Below are 26,025 nucleotides of genomic sequence, written 5' to 3' on the forward strand. Positions count from 1 at the left end.
TGGGAAATGTGTTTCTAAATTTACCTTCATGTAAATCTTTTCTGCCATGCTTCTCTACTTGAGGGTGTAGATGCTCCAACATTGAAAATTACAGCAAAGTAATTTTCAGGCTTTAGAAGGACTCAAAACAAAAAGGATACTAGATATTTGAAAGGAAGATGCCCTTTGTAAATGCCACTGATACCCTGTTAAATAAGCAGGTAACCTAGGAAACAAATCATCAATTTTCTCATATAATTATTTGTCTCACAGCACATGTGCCTTGAAAAACCTATTTTCTTTATGCCTGTGGAATGGTTATCACCTGAAGGTAAGGAAAAATGCTTGGTTTTTCTGCCTTCACTGCACCCTACTTAAAGCAGGCTGGAATTCACTTACCTCTCTTAGGGAAACCACAAGCCTGCAGGTCTTTTCTCTTTGAGCAAAGACACTCTGTTTTGTTGTCAGGATGGCTGCCACATGAATAAAAGAGCACAAATGTGTGTTGAGAAGCCAGACCATCTGGGGCTGGTTGTTTTAGTACTTTCCCGTTGTGAAACTTTGGAGAACCAAGTCCCATCTATCAACTGGAGTAGGCTAAATGGGACTGAAAGCTCTTGAGGCTGCTGAGACCATAACTGAACTGTTCCCTCTGGTCATCTTTATTAGAAATGCATATCATTCTTCCCAGTGCTTGGATTGCAACCAACATTAACTACTGAACATTAACTCTTCACATTCATGTCAATCTTTTCTGCCATGTTTCTACTTGAGGGTGTAGATGTTTCAACACTGTACAGCTTCTTATCCCTTCCTTGGAACAACTGGGCTAAAGAAGTGGGAGAGCTGGCCTGGCCGTTGCCCTTGAAAGTAGGGCTGCTGGCCAGCTTGGCCCAGCTCTCAGCTGTCTTGAGAACTTAGTGTTCCAACTAGTAGGATAGGTCAGTAAACCTGCTTAAAACCATGGTTCATACAAAGTGTATGTGTCCTCTGAGTCTGGACTTTTAGTAAAAGCCAAGAAGCCAGGGAAGAGGGATGTCAACGAGTCTATTATCAATGAAGTTTAGGAAGTGGGTAAGCTGTTTCAAAGACTATGGTACAATGTTTTGGACCGTTACCATTGTGGCATTCTGGATAATACTACTGACAGTGTGTCAAAGCACATCGTAAAGGACATCTTAAAGCACAACGACTCATCTTAAAGGGACTGACACTTACAGTAGTATTCTAAGAAATATGATGCCAGTTCTTAGTAAGGTAACAGGTATTGATTTGATGTCTAAGCAGTTTCTGGAGGTAGACCAAGAAAGCTATACATATTTTGACCAACCAAGCATATTACTGAATGTCAATCAACTGTCTTTTAGAACAGAACATGTCTAAAATAACAGCCGAAATGTGAACCGCAAATGATATCAAATAAAACTTGCTAAGTTCTAGATCTTTGTCTTTCAGAAAATCACCATATAATTTTATGTGACAATAAAATATAAAGTTTCTTTAAGATGGTGATAGCCAGTGGTTTTACCCCATAAAGGAAAAAAAAAAAAAAAAAAAAAAAAAAAAAAGCTAGTTTTAATTATTCTGTAGCTCATCTACAATCTTGGAACTTGACTGCTCAAATTCTAAATTGAAATGAAAGTACTCAGAGACTATAAAAACAAGACTTTGAGCAAGCATTTTTAAAAATAATACATATTGCCAAGTAAACTCAACAGAATCATTTAATACTTTATTAGTATTTTCTAACAGACAGAACATAACACAAACCAAATAAAAATTTTAATTTCTGTAGTTAATAAAAATAACTGACATTCTGATTCTTTCCCCTTGGTTACAGGAGGAGAGCACTGATAGAGCGCGGTTAGGCACGACTGACACGTATGTACAATGATATGCACAAGGTAATTTGTAACAATTCAAATCCTAAAATGTGCTCTTTAGTTTTCCCTTATAACACAGGAGCCATGCTCCCATAAGCAAAAGTATTCTACTAAGAAAAGAATTATACAAGGAGTGACAAAAAGACTTTTAAAACAAGTCCTTAATTAAGGTGCAGCAACAACAGAATGAAGTTGTTGGGTTAAGAAGACAGTTAAATTAGATTTCAAAACATTAAAAATGTAGTTATTGTACAATTACTCAAATAAACATGCATTAAATGAAAATATTGCACAAAATTAAAACTGTAGATTGTGAAATTTATGTTGTTCTTAATTTCTCTTTTTAAAAACTGGTACACTTTCATTGCACTTAACTATTTTTTCCCCAAACACCTGCAGCAAACTTATAGTGATCAAACTGATATATTCAATAATTTTTTTTTTGTTTTAAATTAAGGCTAACAAAGTGCATCCACTGGTCAATGGCACAACTGTTTCCAGCAACTACATGGAACACTCGAATTATAGGAAATACTCATCTAAGTGCTACGTTTAAGTCACACAATCAAATTGTAGGTGAATAAGCTATGATGGTTTCTTTGCAGTTTTACACTACCTGAAAAAAATATCAGAAAACCCAAAAAAATGATGAATTTTGATGATTCTTGCCTAAAGGCACCACTGACTTAAAAGCATTCAGCAGAAGACATAAAACCTTTTTGTGTATATGTTCATATGTGCAACAAGTGCACAAAATATAGTAACTTTATTAAACGTAGAACACTGTCCTTTGCTTATGGGTTAAATACTCTACACAGCTGGACCAAGCCTAGGTTATCTGTAGCTATAGCACGGCCACACTCTTCGTTGTAAAACACAGCCGTGCACAGACACATGGCCATTTGACATTTCTGCTCCTGAAATATAAATGCTTCTCAACAAAAATCCCCTTAAAAACACATAGTTTTGTTTTTGCTCTTTGTTTGGTGTTGTGTGATTGCAGTTGTCTTGCAGGGCTGTGAGAAGATCTGCAGTTTATACGACCTCTTTTTCCCCTGGTTGACAGTTTTCTCACTTTATATAGAAACACTTTTCACATGTACACACTAGGCTCTTGCAAGAATCCTTCTGTATCCACTTAAATGTACTTATGTAACAATATTGAAACATTGAAACGGGAGGCTATGTATGAGATTATTGCACTTGTGGCCATGCTGATGCTGTCTACTCACTTGATGCATCCAATTGTAAGTCTGGGGCCAATGAAGGGCCAGCAGGGCAGGGCAGGAGTACAGGAAAAAGTTCTTCTGCCAGAGAAACAATCTTTCCTCACTTGCAAGTTTCAAAAAGGGGTTTTACTTATGTAATTCTGAAAGACATGCAACACATGCTGAATATGTACATACTACACGTATGCACAGCACTGACAGGCATCACGAAGCTTTACAGGTGAATATGTACATACTACACGTATGCACACAGCACTGATAAGCATCATGAAGCTTTACAGGTGAATATGTACATACTACACGTATGCACAGCACTGACAGGCATCACGAAGCTTTCAGGTGAATATGTGCATACTACACGTATGCACACAGCACTGATAAGCATCACGAAGCTTTACAGGAAGGCTTCCCTCTTACTACTAGGCTTCACTGGGTAAGAAGAATCTGAGTGACAGCAAGACAAAGTCCTATTCCAATCTTCTGGATTATCAATACTCTGTCCCTTTACAATAAGCACCCAAACATTCTTTAAATATCAGGATACTGGCTCAGTGGTCTGAAAAGTAGTTTCACTATTTTAAGGTTTTAGTGTTAAATATTTTTAAAACAAAAAGAGCTAATATATCTAAACCCTTAGTCATTGGAAGTATTTAAAAGTACAGAAATCCTGCATATATGGGATATGAAGACTTCCTAATGGACAAAATGGAGAGAACACTAGGAAATGCAAAGGCTTCACAACTGGAAAAGGTATTTTGTTTCACTGATATAAAATATTAGGGCGTTAAATGTATACACCAAAGGGTTTTGTGTACTAGCTTTATTTAGAATTTTACATTATGCGAAATATAAATAAAAGCATATTTTTAAAAATAGTACAGTTCTGTTTTCATTATTTATTTTCATATATGTACACATAGTAGAATTAGGCATTGTATGTTTACATAGGACTATAAGCTCATTAACTCTTTGATTTGCTATATTGGTAGTTACCTAAGGCATGTCTAGATCATACGATTTAAAGTTATCATATGGTAACTTTCAATAGAGTACTGTTTTAATTTCCAATTTTTAGAAGGACAATGTATTTGGCAGTTCTTACAGTAAATAATTTCCCTTCTATATAATCAGTAATCTGTTAAAAGATTAAAAAAAAATTGAACTCATAAGAGAGCTACCACATGCTTCTTCTGCACAGAATGCCAAAGGAGAAGTGGAGAGTTGAGAACCGTAAGAGCAAAGCCCAGCCCTTACAGCACATAAAAAAGAAAATCAATGAACACTTCTATCAATGAATAATAAATCCAACCAAATTCTGATTTTGATTGGTTTTATTTTATAGTGCTTTACTTTACACAAGACTGTAATTTGGAAAGGGCTATTTCCTACATTAAGGGCATTCTTTCTCTCACTTTGCCCAGGCCGCCTTAAAACAATTGAACAATTGTTCTAAAGATCACTCACCTGCTAACCCACATGATAGCAAAATGCTGACGACCCACAAGATCCTTGAGTGAAACAAATCTCTCCAATTATCCACTGCAGTCTGCAGCTGCTACAGTAGTTAGTTAAGTTACCCATAACCCGTTGTTTTGTGCTTCCCTCACTCTCGCACACACACTCTCTGGCACTCTGGCACTGGGAGAGAATGCTGATTAGTTTGGAACAGAAGAGAGCAACTCCAGTCTTGAATGAGACAGGGCAGTATCCTCTCAGTGTTGCAAATTATGCACCAAATCATGTAAGACACAGGGATCTCTCTTGGTAGTGGCTGGATTACAGATGAGAATGAGAAGAACCAGTCTTACGGATGTACTAGTAATCTGTTTTGAGACATGGAGAGACTGGTGTAGACACAACAGTATGTGAGTTACACCCCAGAAGATCTGTCCACACCATTAGTCCTGGACAAAATGAACACCAGCTTCACAAGATGGAGTGTCACCTTTTTTGTAAAGAAGGCGCTTGAGTACTTTGAAGTTTTTGCTTATATTTCTGCATTTGCTTTGACCTTGAATGAAGTTTGTTGAAAAGTTCACGAAATTTATATTGTGGAAATAAGGTTTCTAAAAAGCCTTCTAAGAAGACATACACCATTCTCCTATTTAGTTGGTTGTGCTGAAACATTTCAAAAACACGAAGAATACCTTTCCGTGTTGTCTCAGCTCCAATAATGTGCTTCAGTTCATCTGAATGAAGTAGAGAAAAATACAAATATTCATTCCTCAGAAGAAGGAAATAAATACCTCAATTATGTTCATAAATAAAGAATCTAAAGCATACAGCAGAGTAACTCATAAATAGTAGATATACAGTTAACAAGCTGTGTATAACTGGGTCTTAAAGCCTACCTAAACGATATATAGAGAGAATACAGCACAAGAAAATAGAAGCCATACTCATAGGTTACAGATTACAGTCATAATTCTCTCTCTTAAATCCCCACTTTCTTTTCCCCACTATTTGATGAAGATTTCTAATTACCAATGTCTTTATAGTTGCACAGATTTGTAAGACTTTAGTAAGATGCAGAAGCAATGACTGTAGCTGATTTTGTTATGTGGGCAGGCTGAGTATAGATACAAGGAAATTAAGGATTATCCCCAGTCACCAGAACATCAATAACCAAATGGGAAGTACAGAAAAAGTGGTAGAAGTGAGGTAGAGAAACCTGGCTGAAGTTTAGAATGCCTATTAGAGAAAGTAAAAGATAGAGACGCTGTCCAGACTGTGAGGGCAAGCTAGTGTGGCACTTACATTGACAAACCAAATTATCATAGAGAGAACTATTTTGTTGTGTTAGAAAGAAAGAGCAAAATTTATGTTTACAGATGTAAAATGTATAGTAAGCAAGGCCACACAATCTCAGAGAGAGAAAAATCTTGTTCTCCCTCATATCTGGAATTGACTCAATAATGTAAACAAAGGAACATATCTATACTGCACAACATGTAAAACAATAAAGGCTAAATCCTAGATGAGGAACAGCTGAAAGCAAGTAATGTACATAAGTTATGAAAGATTATATACAGCTAATTGTTTTTCTAGTTCTAATTCTGTTGTGGAGTTTTTATTTTTTGGTGGTAAATAAATACACAAAAATATATTCAATAGTAAAAGAACAATTATTCTAATTGTATAGAAATTCACTGAAGTGTAGACTCTGGATCTGGTTAATTTTAGTGTATTATGTTTATTTGCAAATTTTTAATAATAAAAAATTTTAAAAATGTTAAAAACTTGCAACTTCCAAAAAGTTATCACTTAAGCAGCAATGCACTATAATTTAACAAAAATGTATGACCCTACTACAAAGCACAGGATTAAGTATATAAGTATATACAATCACAGCTTTCATTCCCCATCAACCTCTGCAGGCCTTCTTCCCAGCAAGAGCTCCTCTGGCAATTCTCTCTGTAGCTGGAACTCTTGTGACTGCACCACAATGTCTTCTCTCCTACTGTGTGACTTCTTTCTTTAGAACTGATCACTATCATGTTAAATTTCATTTGCTTGTTTTGTTTGCTGTTCCCTCTAAAATAATATAAGCTTTAGGAAAGTAAACCAATGTGCAGGAATGCCTAGCACACAGTTCCATACTTTTCAAGTAAGCAGCACCCATTGACTCCAGTGTTCCTGCAGCTGTGCTGGGCCACAGAGCAATCTCCTTTATTACAAAGGTGTATGAGAAAACAGTCTAAGTCATGGTTTGTTAAGTTTCTAAAGTGTCATTTCTTTATGGCTCCAAATTTAACCACATATGGGGAGAAAGTAAAAGCAATGTGGCAGATTTCTAATGCTCACAGCTAACCACTGAACTGATCAAGGGTTCCCAATGGAGGAGTGCGAGAGAAGACTGAAGGAGCTGGAGGGGTTTGTGGGGCCCCATGAGAAGAGCAACAATACCAACCACCAGCCTGGGAGCACATAGGGAGGAACCCATGGCTCCAGCCGTATATGTAGGCGAGGATGGCCTTGTCAGGCATAGGTGGGAAAGGAGATCCTTGGTCCCATGAAGGCTGGACGCTGAGTATGGGGGAATTAGAGGGTAGAGGTGGAAGTGTGTGTGTGTGTGTGGGGGGGGGTGCGCACATCCTCATGGAAGCAAGAGGAGGGGGGATGGGATAGGGGTTCCTGGGTGGGGGGAAATGGGGTAAGGGGATAACACCTGAAATGTAAATAAAATGTCCAATAAAAAAATTAAAAAAAAAAAAAAAAAAAAAAGAAGCAAAAAAAAAAAAAAAAAGATGGAAAACTAAACACTGAAAATCTAATGTTAAGTTATAAGAGAAGTCAGGCATATTGGCTTATGCTCATGTCTATAATCCCAGAAATTGGGAGGCTGAGTTTAGACCAGCATGGGCTACACATAAGTATCAGGGCAGCCTAAGCTACAGCATGAGATATCATCTCAAAAATAATAAGAAAAAGCAGAAAAGAAACAAAGTAAAATTGTAAGAAAATGGATAACAACAGATAAAAGAGCTTATAAATTCATCTTATCCACTCTCTACATCCACAATGAACACAGAGGAGTATTTCTAGGCATTGGTTAATAGTTATGCACTCTTAAAGATGCTTGTGATCCAGTGACAAAGTATCCTCACCATCTCCTAGCCAGAAAAGCCCACTAGTCACAGGCTCTTTTTCTCAGAGGAAAAAACAAAGACAAATAAGTCTATATTAATGATGGGAGGGAAGGAAGGAAGGAAGAAAGGAAGGGAGGGAGGGAGGGAGGGAGGGAGAGAGAGAGAGGGAGAGAGAGAGAGAGAGAGAGAGATAGAGATAGAGAAAGAAATGAAGGAAGAGAAAGAAGAAAATAAGGTTGTCCCCTAAAGCATGACCTATGTAGTTCCAGGTCATATTCATATTTCTATTAGCTCAATCATCTGTCATGTTTTCTTTACATAATTCTCAAAAAATATTTTAAGGCAGTAGAGTAGCTTTTAATCATTCAAAGATGAATCAGAATCCTGCTATTCACTAACTACAAATCCTGGGTAGGTGACTTTGAGCCTGTTTCCTCACACACAAAATTATAAAGTTAAAATAGTGACTTGTTTCAAATGACTTGTTAGGAGGATTTGTTAGAATATATGAGAAACACCTACATAGCCCTTGGTAGATAATAAACCATCTGGTCATTATAATAATAAAAATGAGCTAAATTAGCATACTATCAATGTCAAAAGTCAGAAGAAATACAAATAAATTAAACTTTAATCAAATGTGTTCACTCACCTGGCATAATTGCAAATAATTTTGTTTTTCCTGCAATTCTTGTTCTCATTCGAATAGCCTTATCTCTGCATGGAACTGTCTCTGCTAAAATGCCATTGGGCCAAAATGCATCTCTAAGAAAATAAAATGATGTTTGTGAGCAGTTTTATTTGCCTAATGATACTAGTTGATGAAAAACTGCTAAAAAAATAAAATATTAAACCAGAGAAAACATTTCTAAAATTTCATTTAGACAAGTAACAAACAGCATCCAACAGCAGGGTTCAATTTAGGCACATGATGGGCATTTAAAATCAAAACTGGGGACCTGTTAAGTGAATAACTTACCCAAATCTACTCATAGCACCCTGAAGGTGAACAGCCTAGCATCTTAACAGCTCTTCTCTCTTGGCTATGCCATTCCATTCTCATCCTATCTAACTCAGCCAGCAAGAATCTCTAGTTGATGTCTACAGTGTACCCCACACAATCAATTCATTCTCCTGAACTCCCATCCTGTTTCTTATGGGTTGGTTCACAGGTACCTATACTGAACAGGTTTGGAGGAATGCGACTCTATCGGCCACCAGAGGTGTTCAGCCTTTTGACAGGGACATCAGATGTTCTAAGCCCCTTCCATTGCTATCTGGGCCACTGGCTGGACATGATTGCAGAGAAATCATCTTAACATGCCCTAGAAACACTTTGGGTATCAGGAAATAAAACCACCTATTGTGCAGACTTTCTACCTGTTAAACCAACCCAATCATCTCTGGAGAAAGGATCCACATGGGGTTAAACTTTTCTTCTTCTATTTTTTTTTTCATTATTTTATTTACACTTCAGATGCCATCCCCTTTCCCCATTCCCCCCCTTAGAAAACCCCTATCCCATGCCCCCTTTTCCTTTTTGCATTTATACATTTTTTTTAAATGTTAATCATAGGCTTTATAAGTTTGTATTGCTCAATCAGAGGTGTATTTTTTTTTTTATTTCTTCTTTTTTTGGGGGGGTTAAACTTTTCAGTTGAGTCCAACCTACAGTCAAGGCTGAGAATCACTGAAAAAGAATTCAACTGCTCTAACTGGAATGAACAGGACAAAGCAGCCCGTCCAACTTTTGGAAACAATGGAGTCTAAAAGGGAGAAACTTTGCTTCTGAGCAGAAACCAGATTCCCCTCTTCCTGTCACCAGAGCCTTTGGGCAAACTGCTTTTCTTCTGTCACCCTCTGCTGCCACACAGCCAAGTGCTTACCTGAGGGAAAGGATAGGAGACTAGAGAGCCCGCGGGCTCGGGGAGCAGCACCTCAGCACAGCACTCACAGCACCTTCTCACCCCTCCCTGGCAGCCAGAGGACGTCAGGGGTCCTCTGCATGCTTATCTTCACATTTAAAGATGGGGTTTTCTTCTCTGTTGACTAGCTGTGCTTCAACTTCTGATCTTCTTGCCTCAATCCCAAGCCCCACCATGCCCAGCTTTCTAATACTGTCAATAATTTCAAAGATATTCTATGGGATAAAAATCTAGCCTATCATTTTAGAAGTGTTTCCTTTGTGCCTTTGCTAGTTAAAAGAGAAAGAGAGAGAGAGAGAGAGAGAGAGAGAGAGAGAGAATAGCCCTACAGAACTATAGGTATAGCCCTATAGAATTGCACTATAGAACTATGGAACTATAGCCCTATAGCCCTATAGAATATAGGTATGTATTTGTAATTACATGTGTGTACATGCACAGTGTATATATCTGTATGTGGGGGGGGGGTGGTACATGGGCCACAGGGTATGCATGGAGGTCAGAGGACAACTGCATAGGAGTTGATTCTCTCCTTCTATCTTTAGGTGGATTCTGGTATCAAACTCAGGTTGCAAGGTTGTGCTAAGCGACTTTACCATCTGAAGTTTGTCAACAGCCCCAAATCATTATGATTCTCATAATGTCTCATAAGCCTTTGCTCATCACACCAAATGTTAATCAACAAAGGCCATTAAGTAATAGTCGACTGGGCACAGCAATGCTGAAGTCTGCACTACATGGAAGAAGTGACTGCCTGCAGACATACCTGAAACGCTTCACCGAGTCAGCTACTTGTTCCGGTGAGGTCATCCAGTCAACATGGTCAACTATTTTTCTGAAAGTAATATGATTTTGAATGAGTAAGCTTAAAGTCTGTAAGGCAAATAAAACTGACACAAGTTTCACAGAGTAACACTTTCATTTGAAGATAAGCTGCTTCTGAGAAGAGATCTAATGGTCTTTAAAAGCCTGGAGAAAAAAGTCCATAATAAAGGCCTAGCAAGTCATTTACAGAATTAAACTCTACTCATCAGTGGGCTTGAAGCAGAAGAACAGGAGACACAGTTACCTGTTAATAGTATCACCATATGTAGCTCTAATAAGTTGCTGGAGTAAATTCTTGATATTCCTTCTCAACCACTGGTTTCTCTCTTTTAAGTCGAACACCTCATCCATTAGAAGCAGCATTACCCTAAGTGGAATATTGTCATCCACCTGAGAAAAAAAGAAAAAAGACAGGATGTGACCTCAAAGCCTCCAAAAGCTCACATACATAGTTATTCAATAAAGAGTATCTCTAACAGCTCGTAGCTGTTTTTAGGGATCTAAAATGTTACAATCCTCCAGTGTTAAGTAAGCTCTTAGGCTGTAGTTTAAAAAGCTTCTCAAGCAGATTCCTGATGATGAGTCTTACAGAAATATGACTTAGGTCTAACTTAGCAGTCTGGTAATGAAATGCTAAAGTCTTACCAAAACATGAATTAGGTCTAACTCAGCAGTCTGGTAGTAAAATGCTAAAAATGAGAATTATTTTCTGGTAATATTTTTCATTAGAATAAAATTATTTGGCTGGGTGGTGGAGGTGCATGTCTTTATTCCCTCCACTCAGGAGGCAGAGGCAGAGTTCAAAGCTACCCTGATCTACAAAGCAAGCACCAGGGCAGCCAGAAATACACAGAGAAACTCTGCCTCAAAAAAAAAAAAAAAAAAAAAAAAAAAAAAAAAAAAAAAAAAAGAATAAAAATATCCTTATTATCTATATTTAACAGATGAAACAATAAAAAATGATTTGCTTAAGATGTTTATGTATATTATATTTTATATATATATAATATTTAAAATATATATATTTATATATATAAAATATAATATATATATATAAAACTTTTCAGAAAAATAAGCTGAACTACAACCCAGTAAATAATTAAACTAACATTATAAAGCATGTATTTGTATGAAAATATTATGCTTTAATTGGTATAATTAATATTATGTTATTAATGTTAGCATACTTGACATGTTGGTAGAGTTACTAACTGACTAGAAACTTACACTAGTTTAATTAGTACTAATTTAATTAGTACACCTAATTATATTCAGCACACACACTAATAAACTCATATACTTTATATAGACTTTTCATCGCATATTGCTGTTTGGGCACTTTTTGTCTTACTGGTCTTTTGTGGTTTCCAATTCTGTGTTTTTATGATTTGGGGGTTTTGTGCATGTGTATCTTTTTTGAGTATTTTCTTGTTTTAAAAATGGTTTGTTTGTTTGTTTGTTTTCTAATGAACAGGGAAGTAGGTTGTGGAGTTGGGTGAGTAGGGATTTGAGGACCTGGGACAAGTTAGGGGAGAAAAATGCATGATCATAATATATTATACGCAAGGTTTTTATCAATTAAAAAAGAAAAAATAAATTAAAATACTTTAACTGTGAAAGCCTTCAGTCGATATACAAAATAAAAAAAAAAAACCAGCTACAATGCTTTTATGTGAAAAATTATGCATGCCAATAAACAATAGTTACTGATTTAGAACTATATATAAACTGATCATTTTATGACTTTCGATAGTTTAATGCTCACTTCCTAATTAATGCTATAACTGAAAGGATGAGAAAAGGTGTGGGTTTTTAGTTTTTCACAACTGTGTTCTAAACATTTGATTAATATTTATGCCATGAATAGACAGTTTATAACTTAAACAGTCCAGAGGGAAGAGGGACTCATTTCATTACTGTGATAAAATGAATACTGCTCAATTATCTGATAAAATAACATCAGTTTAATGATACAAGACATTAAAAGAAAAATAACTATAAAATCCAGAGTGAAAGATGTTACAGATATTATACATTAAACTCAAGAAGTATCCTAAAATGATCTTGAAGAAGGCACACACACACACACACACACACACACACACACACAACTTTATTATTAACAAATCTATCTGAAAACTGAAAACAGAAAATTATAAATTTAAGATAAATCTGCATAAGAGCTCAGAGCCCCAAATCAGATTCAAAAGCATTCAAGAACAGAAGCATACATATATGGTAAGGAAAAAAACCAGCAAATGGGGAAAGACAGACTTTTAGTAAATAGAGCTGAACGCTTCCTCAGTTTATATATATATAATTAATCACAGATGAAGTGCAAATTTAAATGTTGCCATGGCAAAGCAAGAAGCATTGTAAAGAAAAACACAGGGCAACATATAGAGTTACAAAATCAACAGACAGCAGAGGGAGGGATGTATTTCAGAAATACATAATATATACCATATATGTGATACCTCAAGCTCACATTATATTCAGCACTCAAATTAAGAAAACACACAAAAAACAAACACAGGTGAGTCAATAGAAAAATGTGGAAAAAACTTAGATACCCACAAGACATGACACTGAACGGCCATCATACATGAATCTACAGAGATATAAATATTGACTCTAGCCAGGATGTAGCATATCGTGCTAGTAATAATAAAAATGGTACAAACAGTTTTGGAAAATTATTTAGGAGCACATACTACAACTCAATTTATATATATATATATATATATACACACACACACACACATATATGTATATATATACATACACACACATACATGTGTGTATACATATTCTGACTCTTAAGTAGAAACATATATTTATCTTTTCATTTTAAAAATATGAATAAAAATATTCAGAGTCTGTGCATAATCCAATATACAAATTTATAAGACTAAATACAAATATGGCAAAGACACAAGAATTGAGAAAGAACTACTAAATAACAGCATAAAAGACTACCATAACATTAAATAATAACAAAACAACAGAAGTAAGGAGTATATACTTTATAGTTTTATTTAAAAGTAGAAACTATAAAACCGGGATAAAAATTAGAAGAGCAGTAAATCCATGGTGGAGGTGAAGGCTATTATAGCCAGGAAGGATGGTGGTTTCTAGGGCCCTGCTAACTGTTTGTTTGTATGTTTGTTTAAATTAAAATGTTGAAGTCAGGAACATGTGCAGTGTGTAAGAATTTACCATGGGTAACATAATATGGAAATCTGAATGAATAAAACATATACTCATTTATTAAAATAATCTGCCAAAAATGATTTGAATTACAGCATAAATAAAGTTATAGAATAACACTAACTCACATTATCATCAAGCTGAGCTGAGACTCGACAATGTTCAGGATCTGAATCAGTCTTCGTAATTAAAGGAGGTACCTAGACATTTAAAAAAAAAAGTGAACACAGTAACACAGCAAAATATCCTAACACCATCATAACCCAAAACAAACATCAGAATTTGATTTGATTATTGATGCAATGTATTAACAAAACTTAACGATCTATATTCTGAACTTAGCACACCCAGGAAACAGACCTCCAATCTTCTTTTAAGATCTCTTGAAAGTAGGTTAATAGGTTTGAGCAATTAACCATTATTCGAAAAGAGGAAGAAGGAATGAAAAACTAGAATCAGCTGAAGCCCCCTGCAACACAGGAAAAGCTGCTATGGCCAGGTATGGCCTGGGAAGGTCAATGTCGTCTTTGGGCAGGGTCACATGAGTGACCGTCAGTGCTGACACTCACATCAATGTTTCACTTTCACAGTTGCAGCTAAGAACAAGCATCCCTGAAAGGATAATGGTGAACAAAAAAGGAACTGCCTCTAAACACAAGAAAATCTGCCTTCAGGAAATCTGTCTGTGCCATTCAGATTCAGATGGAGTCAGCTATGACACTCTTCTACAACTCAAGTTTTAGGTTCATGGTTTATCATTTACAGCTTTGAAGGCATCCTTGCAAAGAAAAAAAACTATGTCAAAATTCTTTTACAAGTGTAAGTTGAAAACAAACATACTTAGTCTAATCTCATCATCAAGAAATCAAATAAAAATGCTTTCTGGAAACTTCTACACCACCCAGAGGTATGCACATTAAGAAAAGGTGGAGACACTGATCACGTGAAAGACTTCTTACTTTGATGTCATCAGCCCCTACTGTTTGAATAAGGAGAAATTAGACGTCATATTTCAGTATATGTTAATTATAACTTATTTGCAAATATAACTTATTTATTTGCAAAAGAATCTATACCATTAAAGAATCAAAATAGCCTAGTGTAATAAATTGACAAAAAATATTAACCTTGCTAATTTTAAATATGTATTGTAAATGAATTCTTAAAATTCTACAACAAAGACTGATGAATAAAAGGATTTTTAGTATCAGTTTCTGACATAAATTTGTCCTTTTAAACTTTTCTTTTTTATGAATATAAGTCTGAAAATTTTGGAGAAGCTCACTATATCTTAAGTGACATAAAAACAATTTGCTTTAGAGGAAATTGCCACTGGAAATGTCTTTTTACCTTAAAAAATGACTGCTTTATGTCTTGCCCTAATCTCTCTGACATTCTGCCCACGTTGTCCGACATTTTTGTCACTCCTTCTGCCAAGCTATCAGGAAGGGATTTGACTGCATTTGAAACGTTCCTCATAGAGTTGCGAAGCGGATTTACAAAAGTGTCCATCTAAAGCGAAAAAGAAGTTATACTCAGACCAGTTACAGAACTCAGAAGCCTAAGAAAATAGAGAGTGCAACCATGAGAAGATGAAATGATTTTCCACTCAATAATATGTCATCCCTTAAAAAAAAAAAAAAGCAAAAAACTGTTGACATGGTATACCTTAAAAACACATCTTAATACACACATAGATGATTTCAAAATTTGATTGAGGAAGATACTATTAGGTTAGGAATATAAGCCTTCACTGTTTGCTTATTTAATTCTGAATATATTCCCAAACAGAACTGGATACAAATAGAATTAACTATTCTATACTTTCACCATAATCCAAAGAAATGGTGAGACATTTGCCAGAACATGAGACAGACATAGGTCAAAAAGCTACAGAAGACAATGGTACTAACAAAGAGAGAGAAGCTTGCTACAAACTTCAGTCAGCAAAGCTGAAGCCTGGAGCCATAAGCCTTTGACAACAGACATAGAACTAGAGTTACAAAAGGCAGTTTTCCTCTGGGTTGTACATGTGCTTTGATCTACTATTTTTCCTCACTATGCCACTAATCCTCTCTTTTGGAATGGCAATGTATATTCTGTGAAACTGTATGTTGGAAGTATGTTACTTGCTTTTGATTTTTACAGAGGATTACAGTTAAGAGATTGGAGACTCAGAATAGACTTTGGACTTTGTGTTGCAAGGCTATGGGGATTATTAAGCAGACTAAATGCATTCTGCATTATGTATGGCCACAAGCCTATGGGAGCCAGTGGCCTGAAAGAGAATGGGCTATACTTTTGAATACTTGGTCACCAGTTGCTGGAAATGTTTGGGAAGGATTAGGAACTATGGACTGGAGGATAGAGAAAACTGCAACTCTCAAATATAACATAATATTCACTAAGGAGGACTCCACAAGCAGAGGGACATGTTTTGAGGTTTAAAAAGAGTTACACCATTAAGTGTGCTATCACTTACTTGCAGATCAGGATATAAGCTCTCAGCTCCTGATGCCATGAATTCTAGCCCCCTGAAACCACATGCCACAAATAAACTCTTTCATATAAAAGTTGCCTTGGTCATGGTGTTTTGTCACAATAGAAAAGTAACTGAGACAGCCAACCAATAAAGCAGATATGCTTTATGCAATAGTCGATGTTAGTCAAGAACACACAAAGAGAATTCATTTGTTTGTTTGTTTGTTTTGTTTTTCAAGAATAAGTTTCTTTGTGTAGTCCTGGCTTTCCTGGAACTCTCTCAGTAGACCACTCTGGGCCTAGAATTCAGAGATCTGCCTGTCTCTGCCTCTTGAATGTGGGGATTAAGGGCCTGCACCACTATGCCCAGCTCGGCATGCAGAATTCTAAGAGATGCCTTATGAGAATATCCATGAAATATCTATCACATTTAAAACATGCAACTATAGTGAAATTGCAACTCTCAAATATAAGATAATATTCACTAAACAGAAGTTCACAAGTATGAGAGTTCATTCTACATTATTTATACAAATACAGAATTTGTTTTAAAACAGACCTAAAACAAATCCCTAAAACAGGATTTGTTTCTGAAAACAGACAGGAAAGAAACAAACTTTAAAACTATGAGGTACAGGAGTAAATCATGGAGGGCTATCACAAGTACACCCTCAGCATAATTTATAGAGGTGCTGTCTATATAAGTTACCAGCTCTACTCAGTTCTCTGACCTAGTAACATAACATTCAATTTTGAATTTTAACTTAACACTTCTAACTATGGCTAAGAATGATTTCAAACCCTAATATAACCTTACGTAAAAAGTTACTTCAAGAAGAGAAAGGATGCTTATAACTTATACCATCTATTATTTTGTTCTACAGATTTTTTTTTAAAAAAGAAATTGACAAATTTAATGGTTTCTAAGACATTTGCCAAGCTGAGAAAAGCCTCTCATAAAATGTTTGCAAATTATTTAATCTAGTGACTACTTAGAGGAGTCTTTAGAATAATTTAGAATGTAATATGCAACTAGTGCTCCTGCTGATTATTTAAAATGATGGTGCATATTTCATAAAAATTTTATTTTATCTTCAAAGACTGTTAACAATTCTATGGTTTAAATTAATATAATTATAAAATAGAAAATAAGGCAAATATCTTCAAGATAGAAAACTGTAATACATCTCTACTGACATGGAAGATTGCAACCTGAATACAACTACTCAAGAAATAAAGCATGAAAATATGTGCATGCATATATGTGTACACACACACACACACACACACACACACATTTTACTATTCTAAAGTAAAGTAGAAAACTAACGTAACAAAAAGAAAAATACACTAACGGTCCCCAGCAGAGAAGGAAGCAGGATTCTGAGGACTGTTTATAAGGCTTCTATTGATAACACAGCACTTAACTCCAAGCCAGGCCTGGAACCATATTTGAAATTAACTTAAACAGTTTAAATAACAAACACTTCACCCAAGAGGTAACAATACTTTCAGAAAACATCCTATTTAACACTTTTCTTGTCTTTAATTCAACTGAAACACATTTCCTCCCAGTAAAATACATTACCTACTCATAAATAAATAAATAAATAAATAAATAGCTTGTAACCTACTTCAGGCAAACTTTTCTTAATGGACTACGTTAGAAGTCTGATTGCTTGTTTTCTTTCTTTTAAGCTCCCCTAGATTATAATGTAAGCTTGCATGTAAGATATGATGAATCAGCCTGTACCCATGTTTGCCTTGAAAGCTATCTTATACTAAAGACAAATTAGGTTCATTCTTGCTTGTGATTAAATCTGTTTCTCAAGGATTGGGCTATTATCTTGCTGTAACCTTAACTGCAAATGGTTTGCACTGCTATTCCAGGAAAAGACAGCCATGTCTTTGTTTCAAAACCCTGTTACAACCATCTTGCAACTGTATCTTTGTTTTGAAAGGTTTTTATGACTCCCTGTTGTTATATTGCTATGACTACCTTAGAAGTACCTTGCAGTCATGATCTTGTTTCAGAAGGTCCTTCCTTATAGCTAACTTGTTATGCCTGTTCTGCTCCTTGTAACTTGCCTATTTTGTCTGCTAAATCTTCCATTTGGAAATCCCCTACCCCTCAGCAATAAACTGCATCCAATGTTGACCTCCTGAACCCCACTTTTAGACAGAAGCAGCCCGTGTACACAAATTTTTAAAAAACATGCTTTACTTAATCGCTTGCACGAATTAATGTGGCCATGATGATTTGGGTCAGTGGTCTTTCATTTGCATATTTGGTGTTTACGGATACACCAGGCATCAATACACTAACTAAGCCAACATGACAAGATATACTTAACATATCATTTTAAAATATATGTAAATCTATATTTTCCTTTATTAAAAAAAAAGCAAGAAAGCTCTTAAAGGAAATTCAATAATATGATTACCTTTCGAGCAAAATCACCCTTCCCTTTACTGTAGGCTTTGTTCTCAAGGAAATCATAGACACAGTGGGCCAACGCCGGGGATGCCTTCATCATTTCAGGAGCCAAGAGTAACTAATAAGGAAAAGAAGAAATCTTAAGATGGTACGATAGCATTGAATATAATTCTACTTTATAAAATACTTTAATTTTATTCTATTATTCTGGCTCTACCGCTTATCCATATTAGAAACTGTGCTGTTGATATAATACTGCTAAAGTTTAAGAGTAATGAAAATAGGATTTTATGATATACATACATAGAAACTTTCACGTGTTGTTAAAAAAAAAGTCCAAAACATACTGCTTTCACAAATGCAAATGAATTTACTAATCTAGCTTAGCTGCTTCTAAGTCAAAAGTGGTGACATACTGAGTGCAGGAGCTAAAAGTACAAGAGAGCCAGCCACCCTTAAAAATAAACTTATAGTGCCACAATTGGGAAACACCAGTTTATCAACTGTACAAACATTAACTTTTAGGGATCTTAATAAAATAAAATTGCAGTATTTTTGAAATAAAGTGGTTAACAAGTTTTATAAATGTAGCACTTATGCACTGCAGTGTCCAGCTGAGAAAGAATGGAGTGACAGCCAGCTGCTCTTTCTTCTCCTCCTGGCCTTTCAATACACAGCAGCGAATTACAACTATTAAAACTAGTTAAATCTGGTGCTTGTGAAAAAAACAAACAAACAAACAAACAAACCAACAAATAGCAGCTACAGGCCACAGATATAAATCCATGGTCTCACATAGGTGGTTTCCTGCTGCAGTCAGCTGAGTCCTTTTGTAGAATACAGGAAGCTAAAGAATGGAGCACTGTCAACTGGGAGGATACCTTTCTAAGATATGCAAAGACATTACAACCCACTTACTAGGATGAATGGAAAAGCTTCACTACTCTACCTGGGTTTTGGGTATTCAGGTGTAAAATGTACCTCTAGGCATTTGAGCAGCCTACACAACATGTAACTTATGTTATTTCTATGAAAGCATGTTATGACTAAGACGATGGACCCAGGAAACATCTTCAGCTCCATTTCTCTTTTGAACTATTCTGGGAACAAAAATGCACTAGGTTTTGTGGTAACCTAAAAAGTTCTTATGTATTAAATTATAAGCATTTAACTGTTGGGTCACCATACTATATATCTAGTTATAATAACCTGAAACATAGTTACACATACTCATCTAAACACAAATAAGCATAAGTCTTGAGTGCTTAAAAGAAAATGTCTAAGTTTAACATTAAATACGGAAACAATAAATACACTACTTAAAAGACTACATGTCAAATAAGATACATTACTAAAATTAGTTACTCGTCCACAGTTACAACGAGCTACAATATTCAGTTGTGTTGTTCTCACTGCTAATCAGACTGGATATGGGGGCACAGGATCACAGGCGTGCCACACACATGATGCACCAAACAACTCAGTAAAGATCTACTCTACCTGTGTGCTGTAAAAACACTAAAATGGTCTTACCTGCAAATAGGCATTTAAATCCTTTTTCCTCTTTTCTAAGAAATCTCTATCCATATTGTTAAAAGTCTTTTTACCAGGAAGCTTCAATATGCTTGACAGATTTTCAAACTAGAAGACAAAATACATTCAATACTTCTCTTTTTAAGAGAAACAATTTCCACACATGTCAAAGTATCTTCAGAAAATTTGGGGCCATATTTTCTTACATTAAACAAAACATCACAATCACATTGTCCACAAAGCCCAAAACACAGTTACCCTTTTTATCATAAGAACTTGGCCATGGAGAATAAAGATAGGTAACTGGTGAAAATGGGCATTCAGCCATATCAAGTTTCATTTCGGTGTTCTAATTTTCAGATTAGTCAAAATTTCATAGTAAAGCACTAATACTTTTCTTAGCAACCATTTGACTCATGAAAAGAGTATTGAGAAATTAAAATTTGAATCAAAGTTATGACATTATAGCTTGTTAAAATTTAAGGGACTATTTTAATATTAGTGACTATAAGATAGTCACTGTAATATGTATCTTTAAAAAGCAGAAAGAACAAATTACCAATTATAGGCAGGAACTGTATTACAACTCGGCATAAATATTAATAACCTTTCCTTATCATCATATAAAAAGTAAGTTCATAAATTACACTATGAAAAAGACCCAATAGTCACTGACATTTTTTTCTTTCTAATATAAATATACAGAGCAATATAGCAGTCTAGGCTTTGCAGACTTAACATTAGGTACAACCTTCTCAAGCACAAGGTGTTACTATAACTATTGCTAGAATGACCTAGGGTAAGGCCTGGCCAACAGCCAGTACCTGAAACTTTAGGCAGTCTCTTCCCTCTTTCCATATTACATATACTGAGACAAGCAACTTTTTTTTTTTTTAAATCCTTTGTTGAAAATACATTATCTCTATGAAGAAGAACAATTCCTGCTGCAGACATTAAGAGAGAGATGGGGGGAGAAGGAGAAAGAGGGAGAGAATATATGAGGTTCAGAATCATTTCCATCCCAAACTAGAAGATTCCGACAATTAAATGCAATGAAAAATTTAATGGTTATTCAGAATGAAAATGTGAACAAGTTCATTGTACAGCATATATGTAAATAATAATCTTGGTTCAGTTATTATCAAGAAGAAAAAGCAGATAGGAGCAGTACATGAAATTATGGAGTAGTAGTGACAACTCAAAATTTGCATATAAATAAAGCCAATCGAAACAGTCTTCCTTGAATGCAGTATGTAAAATAGTTTCTGGTTTATTTATGAAAGCCTTAAAAAAAATTATACTTTGTGGAAGTCAACATCCTATGTTGTTTCCAAAGATAGACAATTTCCTAAAATATTACTTATGCATATGACTCTAAATTACCCACTCATTTTTTCTGAGTGCATAGTATATCCTTTCTTACCAAGAACAGGGGTCTGAACTACATTTCCCCACATTTACATGTGGAAGGCCTTACCTCATACTGTAATTACATTTTCTAAGACAGGGTCTTAAATTAATTAAGGTAATTAAGTTAATCCAAGGCTTCTGGCTTAGGCTGTCAGTTAGCCTGACTCTGTGCTATACTCACAGCTCACACCAGGAATGCACACATAAAGGTAAGAGGCCATTTTCTTGCCTGAAACAACTGAGAAGCCTTAGGAGACACCAAACTTTTTAACACCTGATCTTAAGACTTTCAGCTTTTGGAATTGCATCAAGTTTAGATTCTTAATAAACCACTAAAAGTTTGATGAAATAGGTTTGAAATTATGTTAAGAAAAATTCAAAATGTGTTGATACTCAAACACATAAATTTCTTACTCATTTGAATAATGACCATTTAATATCATCATTGGCATCAGTGTGTTTGTGCACGTACACAGATTTTACAAGGGGAAACAGAAATGCGCAGTATCTACACAAACATATATAGAGTCTGCCTGTCTGGTACACTGTTATTTTCCTAGAACTAAGAAGAGTCAGGCACACAGGAAAAACTTAATAAAAACTTCTCAAATAAATGAATGGGCAGTTCAGGCCATTTTAAAATGCATGTAACATTAAATTCTTAACTTTTAGTTTATTTACCTTGTCTATAAATATAAGACTATTAAGGTCTTTAAAGAAAACAAATGATTTTTATACTCATTTATTTAGATTGATAAAAAGAACATTACTAAATTAAACAAAATGAAGCCAATTTTAAAATCATTTCATCTTTAAATACTGCTTAGTTAACATTTATTTGTGTTAAGAGAAAAAATTACAAGTATTTATACAGAGAAAATGTCCTATAAATTCAAATTCCTATTAATTTGTACTTAGTGAAACAATTCTTGGCCATATATAATTTTTAAGAACTCATGATTGGGTGAGTGTTGAAAGAGGAGCAAAATGGGCTTTGTGCTTTTAGGCACGATAAACTAAGTACTTTTCCTCCAATGTGAGCGGGAAACTCATTATCTACAGAGAAACCAAGCTAAGCATAAAGAAAAGATCCATGAACACTAAAACGTATAAATGAAAGGACACACCAAAGACAGTATCCTTAAAAGAATGCTGTTAGTGGGGCAGAAGTCCATCAAGACCTCTTGTTTTTAATCATTTTAAGGCTGTTAGTCTATCTTACACAGGCTGCAGAATATTTTAATGAGATTATCATGATACCAACCATATTTTTCTGAATATATTAAGTGAAAAGAATATTTTCTGATTTCTACAGTATGTCATTTGAAATCTAACTATGTGCTATCTTTTCTTATTGACTTGATACTACTCATACAACTAAAATTTTGAATCAATCAAGACTTTCAGGAGTAAACCAAGCTCCACAGATTATCTTTTCCATCTGCTATTGTTTTCTTCTAAGTTAAGGGAAAAAAAATCCTTATCAAAAATAGGAAGAAACAGTTTCTTTTCATTTAACTTTAAAAATCTTTATATTTACTTCTATAAAACAAGATTAAAATTAGTAAGAATTTAAAACAGTATTTGGTTAATGTCAGGTTCATTTTAGACTGTGGTTCAAAATAATTTAAGCAAAGGATCCAGGCTTAGGAACATTGTTGGATGAACGTACCATTCAAAATAAAGATAGCTCTGAATTAAGCCTCCGAAAGCCACCACTGTGTTCAAATGAGATAGAGCAGTCTCCTTCCCTGCTGCAAGGCAACTCCTCTCAAAGCATAGACCCTTCCTCCCTTCCCTCCACCCACTTGCCTTTTTCTCACAGACCAGAGATATACCTTCATTTAACTTATCACCAGTGCTTTGTTGTTACTCCACAATGAATTAGATTGGTTCGAGTTTCCACATCTCATTTAGTGGTTCACTGCTCAAAACCATGTCCCCAATTATGCCAAGTATATAAAATATCAATATCTTTATATAATATGAACATCCTTAGAGAAATGTAGAATCAAAGCTGAACCAAGAAATAGTGTAAAGGCCACAAGCTTGGCCACAAGCTTTACAAACCTCATTACCTGCTCAGTGATTCTCATGTGGAAGTCATGGAAGTCACTATAACGCCGATAGGTTTTCCACATCTCCTCAGTGTTGAGGTTGCGCCGGTGTACAGTGATGGCATATAGTGCATATGTCTTGCCATGATCATTACAAACGCCTGCCACAGCATATGGGTCATAGTCAGCATATACTAGTCATTTCAAACAAAATGAAGAGGAACAAGACACAAAAAGGAGGGAGATGAAGAACAAAAACAAACAAAAAAGACAACATGAAATGAAGAATTTGAAATGACAGACTGAGACAAAAGAACGGCAGCAAAGGATAAAACAGATTCCTATCCTCTATGTGCACATGCTTATGGTATTATAAATAATGACTACAACATAAAGCATGCTCAAAGTTTTATGAAGGCACTAACCATGAATTGGTGTCTACATTGAATTCTCTTTCCAAGAGCTTTTATTCCTTATCAGGAATGTTACCACAGCACTGCTCAGAATGAAATAGTATAGTCTCCTAAATTTCATACATCAGGAAACCCAGAAACCAAACAACAAGCTTTTACCGTTCCTTTATACTTAACTAAAACCTGTTCAACTAAACAACAACAAAACAACCACAGGGTAAAGCTTATCTCCTGGTAATTCTGTTCTCAGATAACATTGAGCAATTCACAAATGTACTTTACACTGGCAATTTAGCAACAGCAGGACAAAAAAATTCCACAGAATTTTTCCACATACCAAACAAGCCAGGGAGCCTTTAAAAGCGAAATATTTTTTGTTTCTGATCTTGCTACTCTTAGATAAAGAAGCTCTGAATTATGTTCTTGTCTTTCTATGCTTGTTTTCCATTTCATAATAGGGTTAGTGGTTTTCAACTTTCAAAGCTGTAACCCTTTATTGTATGATTCCTCAAGTTGTGTTAACACCAAACATAAAATTATTTTGTTGCTACTTTATAACTGAAACTCTGGTACTGTTATGAAGCATAATGTAAATTTGTGATATGCAGAATATCTGACATGAGAATCCTATGGGCACTGTGACCCACAGGTTGAGAATTACTGCTCTCGGTCTCCAAAACCTTGTTGCTTCCTTTTCCTATCTATCAGGTGTGCATATGAATGTAGATGAGCAAGCATGTAATAGGCATGTGTGGATATGCATGCAGAATAATACAATATATCAACATCAGGATCTTTCTCAGTGTCTCACAGAACTTGGAGTTGTCCACAGAATTGACTAGACTAGTTAACCGACAAGCCTCAGGGACACTCCTGTCTCTATCTGCCCAACACTAGGTCCATGGGGGCAGGCTGCAGTGCTGGGATCGCACATGGATCCCACACTTTACCAACCGAGTCATCACGTCTCCTCAAAGCCTATGGATGGCATCTCTACACTTCGTCCTTCCGCCAGCTACTCTATCCTATTGCCTTGTGTGGCAGACATCACGGCGTTTACCCTGCTCCAGGTCTTAAACTAGGCATTCATCTTAATTTCAATCACTGTATTTTTTATTTTACATTTTTATGGTCCTTTTTGTGTTTGTCTTAGAATTTCTTTTTCTGCATAATTTTCAACATATTTAAGTACTATTAAAACTGTCATTTCTGATTTCTCAAAAACAGTACTTTCCCTTACTGTGACTCTCATTTCTTCCTGGAGCTATTTTGTAAATTGCACTTTCCACCTTAGCCATCTGAGTGTTGTGTACTTATAAAAAGACACAGCAGGACCGCTGGTACCACTGTATGCAGTTTTCACACAGTCGGCCCTCCTAGAATCAGCCAACTGATCTTCGAAAATAGTTTTAAATGTGCTTGTACTAATATGTACAACCTTTTTTTTTTTCTTTCTCTTATTCTCTAGTCAATATATATTCTCTAGTCATCAATTGTTTACACAGCATTTCACTGCAATGGGTTATATACCATTCTAGAGATGGTTCAATGTAAACGGGAGGATATGCATAGGTCACATATAAATACTCTAGAACTTTATGTAAAACAACAGGGCGTTTCTGCTACCTGAAGAGGTCTGCAAATTCATAGCCATGACTTCTGAAGAGAAACTGTATTACCTGTCTGAGTTGAGACCATGGGGTACATGATAACTAGAGACAGTAAACTGCAGTTGCACTCAGGTTAGAGCAAACTGAGGCTTCGCCTTTCTGTGGATATCAAATACAGTTCCCTACTGGAGTCCTCACAGTCTTCAGTCTTCACGCCTGAATTTGTAACAAGTTTCCTAGTTCTTGCTTCATGTCAACCTGTCCTTTATGATACTAAGTTTTAAGAACACAGTTCTGCTTTTTCTAAACCTGAGGGCATAAAAATGTCATCAAAACCAAGATAGTCTCCTGTTTCTATCTCCTCTAGGCGTCTCTGCTCCTTCACTTCCCAGAACTTAGTTTTCCTCATGACTTGTCGTGCCTGGATACTGACTGCTTCAGCTA

At 35.5% G+C, this 26,025-nt stretch overlaps 1 protein-coding gene across 2 annotated transcripts in view; it reads right to left on the bottom strand.

Annotated features, from left to right (window-relative positions):
- Window positions 1–1,690: 1,690 nt before the first annotated feature.
- Window positions 1,691–26,025, bottom strand: part of Snx13 (sorting nexin 13) — a 96,904-nt gene continuing 72,569 nt past the window's right edge. Inside the window, exons 18-26 of one of the 2 annotated variants that reach the window (XM_034513866.2) lie at window positions 23,580–23,719; window positions 20,092–20,199; window positions 18,566–18,676; window positions 14,991–15,152; window positions 13,769–13,840; window positions 10,675–10,820; window positions 10,372–10,440; window positions 8,333–8,445; window positions 1,691–5,280 (exon numbers count right to left, since the gene is read on the bottom strand). In XM_034513866.2, the coding sequence (XP_034369757.2) occupies window positions 5,033–5,280; window positions 8,333–8,445; window positions 10,372–10,440; window positions 10,675–10,820; window positions 13,769–13,840; window positions 14,991–15,152; window positions 18,566–18,676; window positions 20,092–20,199; window positions 23,580–23,719 (1,169 nt within the window). In that variant the 3' untranslated portion in view covers window positions 1,691–5,032. Of the gene's footprint in view, window positions 5,281–8,332; window positions 8,446–10,371; window positions 10,441–10,674; window positions 10,821–13,768; window positions 13,841–14,990; window positions 15,153–18,565; window positions 18,677–20,091; window positions 20,200–23,579; window positions 23,753–26,025 lie in introns of both variants that reach the window. The other variant, XM_034513865.2, reaches the window with a different exon arrangement.

Source organism: Arvicanthis niloticus, chromosome 11, assembly GCF_011762505.2.
Source record: "Arvicanthis niloticus isolate mArvNil1 chromosome 11, mArvNil1.pat.X, whole genome shotgun sequence".
NCBI lineage: Eukaryota > Metazoa > Chordata > Mammalia > Rodentia > Muridae > Arvicanthis > Arvicanthis niloticus.